The sequence below is a fragment of the Homalodisca vitripennis genome, unplaced genomic scaffold (assembly GCF_021130785.1).
Source record: "Homalodisca vitripennis isolate AUS2020 unplaced genomic scaffold, UT_GWSS_2.1 ScUCBcl_7936;HRSCAF=15828, whole genome shotgun sequence".
NCBI classification, from domain to species: Eukaryota; Metazoa; Arthropoda; class Insecta; order Hemiptera; family Cicadellidae; genus Homalodisca; species Homalodisca vitripennis.
Window position 1 is genome coordinate 18157 of NW_025784054.1, and position 9246 is coordinate 27402.

Below are 9246 nucleotides of genomic sequence, written 5' to 3' on the forward strand. Positions count from 1 at the left end.
TTGAGTTCTTCAAAACAATTTTGTCGGGACGTTTTTCAAATCTTCTTCATTTTTGGCACGATTAACATATCGGTTTGTACATGCGATTGGTCACATTCGACACTAAATATAGAGTAAAACCATAAGGGAATGTGCCTCTGAATCTTGGTTGTAGTCGATCTTTGTGGATTGTTCTTGCATGTCGGAATTTTTTCTAATATGCTCTCAAAGTCCATATAAAATAACGTAAGGGTGAGAAAATTTCTTTTGATAATTAGTAAATGTTGTTGTTTGACCTGGAAACGGCATAATTGGCTTACAAAACTTCATGATTTTTACAAAATTTCTAAATGATCTGTTAAATCTCCAGATTTGTTAAAAATGGCTTAAACATCTTCTACACAAAAATTTTCTTTCTTTATGTTTAGACAACTGCGAAAGAAACAAGCTTATTTAAAATCGGTTATCAAAAACATAATGAGATTTATCATCTTGTTTAACATACAATAAATCAATGTTTGTTTCAGCGTCATATTTTTCAGAAATTTGTAACGGAACAATGTTAATATTTTCATCAAAACTGTAGACATTGATAGACATTGTTGGATACTTATACTTGGAATTGTAGCTTCGTTTTCAAATATTTGTATATCTTTCAGAGACATTGGATACTCAAAACCTGAAAATATTTCGTCATTCACAAATTTTTCGTATTGCTTTACACGTTCACAGTCTCTTTCTGGTTTTTCAATAGCAACATCTTATTGAGTAAATAAAGCAAAAATCATCTCTATTTTTTATATTTATACAAGCTTTTTTATCTTTGATATTCTTTGGTAAATCGATGTATGATCCTGCATTCATCATTTCGTGTTTGTTAAGGCTCAAAACTAGTTGTTTACAACTTTTAAATGTCCATCCGGAAACCTTTATTTGGATTATTCGTTTGTTCTCGATGTGTTAATTTATTAAATTGCTTAGTAATAAAAGTCGTTTACGTCAAAGATTTCGTTTGCCTGCTTTGATAGTAAAAATACATTAGGACATGTTTGCGGTTCACCATTCACTAAAGTTCGTTCGTATTCACATTCCAAAGAGAGATAGCCCTTCATATTTTTAACATTTTCTTGAAATTTCTCGATTAAACTTTTAATTTTCTGACCGCATAATTGAAAGATATTTGTAAATTGACATGGAATTGTCGTTCAAGTTTGTTAAAATGTATTGCTTGAAAAGACCGTGTATTGAGGATAAAACTTCTACATCAATGATATTTTCGGATTTTTACTTTAAGAGTTTTATCAATTTCTTCGATCATTTCAGACTTGGTTTTATCGTTAGTACCGATAGCCAACTTTTCAGCTATTGAATGAAGTTTTTCATCATTAAATAGGTCGAGATTTTTCTTTTCAATCTTTGAAATTTCTCTTTAATTCACGTAATTTCTCAATATTAAACATGTTTTCGTGATCGGCAATTTTATTTTCTCTAGCCCACTGTCTTTAAATAATTTAGTTCATTATTGTAAATTTGCTTGTTTTTTTTCATGACTTTTAGAATTATAATGGCGATCATAGTTTTTTCTTAAAATTTCTATTTTGCAGAACGGACATGATATTTTTTCGCGCTCCATTTAGATAGAAAAATTTATTTAACTAAATGGTGCTTGTAAACCAACGATTGCGCCTCTCACGGCGTGATATCACTACGGGATATGACGCAGGCGAAGCGATTATCGTGATGGTCGGTCTGTAGTAGCACACCTCGACTGTCATTGAAGATTTTTCCTTTATTCGTAGCAGATTTGACAACATTTTACAAAGCACAGCTTAAGAAAGTAGAAGCTCAGATTTGGTTAATTTTTCATTCCACAGAGTAGATAGTAATGTACCGATCGCCTTTTGGAGACGAACGACTGTAGATTCGGTTAATTTTTCATTGAGATTTGCTGTGTTATTTCTCAGCTTCCTTTATGGTACATTGAAACAGTATTTTACATTGCTTTTCGGTCGGGCTCCGAAAGATGCGCCAGGAACCCCATATTACTATCTACTTATATATATTATATATATATATATATATATATATATATATATATATATTATATATATATATATATATATATTTCTAATATATAATTTAAACTTGGCTTTTATAATATATATTATTGATTGCTATCACAAGAATCGAATACCCAATTATATGAGCTAAAATTACTTATGTATATACGTTTACTACCATTGCCGAGATATCTCGGGTTAATCCTTAAAGGCGTTTAAAAAAATCCCAAAACACGTTAGACGTAAAAAAAATTTCTTTTTCTAAACAAAGTGATTAGGCATAAAGTAATGTACTTATTTCATCAATAAAAAAAAAACATGGACCAAAATGGAACGTTTTTCGCAAAATAACGAGACCGTCAAGTGGTTAACAACTTGAATGCCAAGCATTTTTGGAGGGGTGGCGCTGTCAGAGCCAAGCATTTATGACAGGTCACACCTATCTCAGTATTTTGTAGTATTTAGCGAAATATTTCATAACTTTTTAAAAATAAACATAATGAGATGATTTATATTTTATTATGTAGGGGAGAAAGTAGGCTATAACTTGTAATATTCATTTTAATTATAACACATGTTTAAAATGTTTAAATTAAAATATAATACAAACACATTTTTGTATCAACTTTGGAATACAAAAACTGTAATTTTATGATCTTAATTTAAAATATGCATCTTTTTTATTGTTCCTCATGTACATAGGAACAAACATAACAGTTTTCAAAAAAGGAAGTATTTCTATAACTGAGTTTTGATTTGTTTACCATTTGGTATTTGTTGTAGTGTACCTCAAAATAATTCACAACTTCTTCAAAAATAAACAAAATAGAATATGACTTACAACATTTATTTGGATGATAATATCTGTTAATATTTTTTTATTCAAAAAATTATGATGAACACATTTTAATGTTTTACGTGTTGATAAAGAAAAACTTTAATTTTTTTATTTTAATACATTTGTATACAATTTTTATATTGTTACCTATGTAAAGAAGGAACGAGTATACATTACCAAGTTTAAAACAGTACGTATCTCTAATAACGAGCATGAATTTTCTTATATATCAGTGCAAAAATATTGAAAATCTACACTCGCATACAACTTGTCTTTCATATTTGGTAAATAGCTTTTACCAGCTTTAACAAAAATAAAATAATAACTTTTTTTAACAAATCTATTTTATATTCAAGAAAATATAGGGTTTCCTAAAGAGATTGTAAAGTTGGCTAACATATTGGAAAATGAGGGAAAAATTTTGAAATTCTAAATTCATATTTTTTATAAATACTAAATAAAACATAAGATGAATTCCTCCATTTAAACTTAACTGTAAATGGTTTTTGTATCCAAAACTGCAAGAAAATATAATGTTCATAAGAATATTTTTAAGTTGGTCACCATATTGGAAAATGGTGGCCAAATTTTGGAAATTCTAAAAATTGTATTTTTGACACTATAAATGTCAAGTCACCGATTTTAAATGTTCCTTTAAATTTTGTCGATTTTGATATATCTGGGTGGCACAGGGTAAAATGGACACCCTACAGGAGTTTAGACTATCCTGTTATTTTTAAAACGGATTTAATTGACTCCTGCAAGAGGCCAAAATTGAAAAGCTACTTCTAAAGTTAATTTATAACTAGCTTAAGATTAGTGATAACTTTACCCCATGAAGTGTTATACAGATATATGCTACAACACATGCCAAGAAACAGCAATGAGAGGGACATAAGGAACAGGAACTTGATACTGTCATGGTATAAGTGGAATCCGTTTGTTCTTGGGAAAGAGGATAGAAACGCACTAGTTGACCATTTGCGGTGTCTGAGCCTGTTCTCACAAACAAGTGCTAACACCTATAACAGATTGTAAAGATTCCATTATAAAACGTCAGAAGAGAATCATTAAATTAACATGATATTCAATATTAAAAGTTATATGTGAATAATGCTACTCTTTCTACCTTCAAATTTTCAATTAGTGTGATTTCAAATAAATAAAAATGCACAACCCAATCTTTTTATAATATTTTTATGCTTATGAAAACATTAGTTAATTTTCATATAATAATGCTTATATAAAATTTTATATGGAAAACTACTTAAATTTACACATCAAAAGATTTTTTACATAGAACAAAATTAGTTTTCTTTCCACTAGTGAAATATTGATTTTCGATTTCATCTGAATGACTAAACCTCACCTGGTTATTATCATAGTAGCGAGACTGGAGGACTCGTGTGCCCCTGTACAAGGTGTGTCGGCTTGTGGGTGGCTTGTGGGTCATATACTTCATCCACATATGCTGGAAGGCTCTTCATCACTGGCACACTTTCACCTGTTCATACCCAAATATCATAAATAGTTCATACCACCATTATTTTGTATGTATGTGATTCTTTTTACTGCTTATTTTGGACTGTAAATATACTTATACGCTCTAGCTAAATCTTTTACTGCATATATTTTAAAGTTATTGCAATCAAGGATAACCAGAAGCTAATAAATTTGGTATGGTGAATAATATTTTCTTAATCAGAGGAGTTGAAACAGTAATAATGAACGAATAACAGCCATTACGAACAGCTATTTGTGTTTTAGGAGATAATAAAGTTACAAATGGTGACTTATTTACACAGCAAAATAAGGAAACCTTGAAAGCACATATATTTGACCTGTGTGCTAAGAATGAGAAAATGAACTAGCAAGGTTATTAGTTATCTTCTCTATGAATGTCACTCTGTAGCTGAAAAACCATTCTCAGCTTGGTGCTGCATTATGTTTCATTCTCAATAAATTGACTGGAAGTTGGAGTATGTATGTCAATTTAATGAAAACCAAGTTCAAAGTGTGGCAATGTGAGGTGCCAAGTTTCCAATATCCAACCCCCATTAGTGGTAGAAATACAATTGCCAAAGTAGAAATTCATATTAAAGGTGAAACAGATGAACCAAAAACATTTTTCATTGCAAACTCAGAATCAAAATGATGGAAGAGAATGGGGTGGATTAGGATGGACTGTCCCGTAGCTAAAAATGAACAATTGATCATACAAGGTGAACAATTAATCAATAAAAAAATTAACATTGGGTCATTCAAAGTCACACTTAGTCACACTTTCAGCTTGAAAATTTAGCTGAAACACTGGTGCTAACTTAACCAAGAGACCCAGGGAAAGAAACAAATAGAAAAAAATAGGTTAAATAAAAATGTAAAGCAAATGCTAGTTCACTACGAATCACACCTATCCCAACTTAAGCTCAAACTAACAAACACTTGGAGCCAATTTACATCAAGCATTCCAGTGGCTTTGAATAAAACAATAAATTACATTAAACACAAGCTCTACCTAACAATTCAAATTCAAATTTATTTGACTATTTCAGATTTGTTTCTTTTAATAAAATACTCTTATTAGTGTTGATCTCCTGTATATCACTTACACACTTTATCATTAGTGATCTCAGCATGTTATAAAAAGCAAGTTCATATCAAACATAACAAGTATGAAGAATGTTGGAGATTTACAACTAAGCAGGTCATATCATTTAGCAGAGGGAGCGAGCCGGTAAAGAGCAGTGTAATTAAAAACATACAGTTCTTGAAATATGAAGATGGAGGTTGTATTAGCTCCTATTAACTTATTCACTGCATTTAGAACACATAAACCAATACTTAAAACTTTTATTTTTGTGAGGTCTTTCGATAGCAAAGCTATCTTTGTCAGACACACACTTTTACTAGAAGTGCGGAGTGGCACCGAAAGCCCACACTGATGACCAGGGGCATTTCCGATCGGTACTTACTCAACCTCATATCACATGCCAAATTGTCCAGGCTGATAAGAAAAAGATCCAAGATAGTACCTAACTCAAGCTCAGATCACATGAGAGCTAGTTAACTTTTTATTATTTATAATACTTACATATAAATTTACCAACTAATATAGTTTAATAACAAATAATAGATAGGGACAGAGTGCCTTCCTTTTTGCTGACAATGCTTATTTTTGGGAAGCAGAAAACAAGAACAGATCATCATAATGACATTTTAAGACCAGTAAATCCAATAAGTCTGTTCTTTCTAATAATGTAGTTTATGTTGGGTCGCCCAGTAAGAATAAAAAAGTGGCCTCTGAATAATACCAAAGTACCAGAAAATATTATTAGGCAACCTTTGAGGCTCCAAAAGGAGTATTGCAGTTTCTCACTTGCTGGAGAGAAAAACATCATAATTTGATTCCTGAATAAATGATCCTGAGACTTTTAAAAACATCTTGTAAGTAGTACACATTCTACAGCTTGTATTTTTTAAAGCTGTAAAATAATAACTTATTGTACCAAAACCTACCTGTCAAAACACTTTCATTAACAATACAGTTTCCAGTGAGCAGCAGGGCATCACAGGTCATGAGGCAGCCATGCGGAGGAATTACAATGGTGTCCCCAGGCACCAAGTCTTGCGGAAGGCACCTTCACAGTTTCTGAAAGTTTATAACAGCATATAGTAAAAACTTCTTCACCATGATGAAATTATACTGTTTAATAAATCTTGCAAAACAAATTCAAGAAACAGTAGTGTTATGTAACAAAACTGGAACTGGCTATGACCTGAGAGGAATTCTTCCCTATAAGAATTCCTCTCAGAAAAAAAGTAAATTTCCAAAAAAATGATGTGTAGTGTTTTAAACACGTCTAAGAAAAGAGGCTAGAGTATAATTCAACAGTTCAACACCGTTTCACATGGGACAATATGCCTTGAGGGCAGATTCACACTCCGCAATGAACTATTACGTTTAGTTTTTTTTGTCTAAGAACTCTATTGAATTTAGGCCACCAATATGAGCAATGGACAAAGTCAATATTGTATTGCAATAATATATAATAAAAACAATCCAGACGAAGCAATCTAATAAATAAATATAAAATAGTCAAAAATACCAACAAGTTCTATATACAGTAACAATAATTAAAAAAAACATTTTAAAAACCTATAAATAATTTTAGCCATATATATATGTAGGTACGTTATTAAAACATTAAAAATAATTCTGAATGTAAATTTATTATGAATAAAATTAGTAAAAATACACATCAATGTAATTAAAAACTGTATATCACTAGTATCACATGCCTAATATCCATTATTACTATAGTTAAAATAGTTTTTTGTTTCAACCAGTCTTCTATTACTACGTTTAAGCATGTGTAAAGGATACAGACCAAAGCTTTCTCACTGCTGGAAACTTATTAAAAAAAGTTATAGTTTTCATAAAAATATTGGCTGGCTTTTACACTTTTCTAATTCGGATTGAGGTGTATATCATAGCATATAATTTTTTCCTGGTGAAATATTTTATATTAGCATGGGGTGTATTGTGGTAAATATTGTTTATATAAGATACAAAAAATACTATATTAGAGTGTGCTATGTGGACTGTCTTAACAACAAATAGGGATATGGATAAATTCCACAGCATCTTGTTGGGAGATAAAATATTGGTGGAGTGAGTCTTTATATTTTTTACACTATAAATAAAAAAGGGTGTGTGTGTGTGTGTGTGTAGTGTGTGTTTTAATGGAATCTAATGTAAACTTTAAGCTCTGGATATCTAGGGACAATCCAATTGTCATCTTGTGGGTGACTACTGATAAAACTCAATACATTCCCTCTGTTTTAAGCTAAAAGACTGTTTTAGAAATGTTCACTGTAAATGTGTCTTTTCATCTTAATCAGGGGCAATCATTTCAAAATCATAGATGATGTGTTATAGCAAATCACCTTGGACTCCTTGAAAGAAAACGAATATATGTGCAGACTCAATGCCCTTTCAGTAAAATTGGATGTAAATAAATCTTAATGGTTTGGACTTTGTCTAAATACATGAATAACAAATAAGTGAAAAGCTTGTTGCTGCTTGTGAAATTAGCTCATTTCTTGGAAGAACTGAAGGGACCAACCAGCATTAGTGGATTCAGCTTCTACCCACTCTAATGTTTAGTGAAAACCCCTATGCCATCTCTAATTTATTTCTTCGGCTGTGCTGACTTTATCCTTCCCATATCAATTCCCTAATCAGGTTTCCTAAGAGCTTCATCCTGGAATCTTCTATTTGATGGAAAATTAAACTCTCTATTTGCGTATGGATGATAATTCTTAATTATCACAAAGATAAAAACATGTTTTAAAATGTTTATTATTTAAAAAGACTTGTCAAATATATAAAGAAACCTAAATTACTAAAATAAATTATGTTATTTTCATCTTATCAAATACTTACATTTTTCCAAAATAATTCTCTAAGTATGGCACATTCATGGAGTTCAATATGTACACTGTTTCCTTAAGTTTCTGGGTGTATCTGGATTTTTTAAAAATCATCTCAAATGTTATATATTTCATTTTCCCAGCAAAAAATTCTTTAATTGACTTCCCAGCAAAAATTCTTTAATTGACTTTTTGAAAGAAATTTAATGTTGGAATTCTGTTTCCATGACTGGATATTAGCAATTTAGTTGAAAAATATTTGACTGTTATAAGAAATTGATTTTTTTAAGTGGGTAGTTTTGGTGTATTGGGCACAGGAATAAGCATTAATGTTCTGCGTGTAAAATAATTATGGTTGGGGAAAATTGAGAGAGCTTTGGTGGAATTTGTATACTTTTGTAAGTTTGAATCAGAGAGATTTCCATTAGTATATATATCTATAGTATATATATATAGTTATGATTATATATATATGACCCCTCTCCACTCCAAATTTTTTTTCTGATGCTTTGAAAACACTTTTGTCTAATAAACGGGTGACGATTGTCCAGCAAACAATACCATACATCATTAAAGACTCAAAATAGAACAGTTTTTGCTCATTCTTATGATCAGTCAGGATATCTCTAATTTGTTTAAATTACGTAACATGGCTGAATATTAATTTTCCACATTAATTGATTGCTGTAATTTGTCCATCTCAAAATTGTCATTCTAAAATAAAACACCAATGAAATTTGTAAATTTTAGAGGAAGTTAATTTATTTCTGAAAGAATGTTATTTCTATTTGTTCAACAGTTAATTTCTGATGAAGTGAAAGTTAAAGTATTGATAGTTTTGAGATATTTAATGAAAGTTTGTTGTTCTTAAGCCAGTTAAATTTTAAGCTCAAAAATTTGCTCTAGTAATGTTTTTGACATATGTGAAATCTGTTC

At 30.4% G+C, this 9246-nt stretch overlaps 1 protein-coding gene across 1 annotated transcript; it reads right to left on the reverse strand.

Moving 5' to 3' along the window:
- Window positions 1-4245: 4245 nt before the first annotated feature.
- LOC124374328 (polyamine-transporting ATPase 13A3-like) lies at window positions 4246-6515 on the reverse strand (the record flags this gene model as incomplete). Its single annotated transcript, XM_046832563.1, has 2 exons — window positions 4246-4381; window positions 6394-6515. Coding segments are annotated over 2 exons (247 nt in total), but the record flags the coding sequence as incomplete, so codon positions are not given.
- Window positions 6516-9246: the final 2731 nt, after the last annotated feature.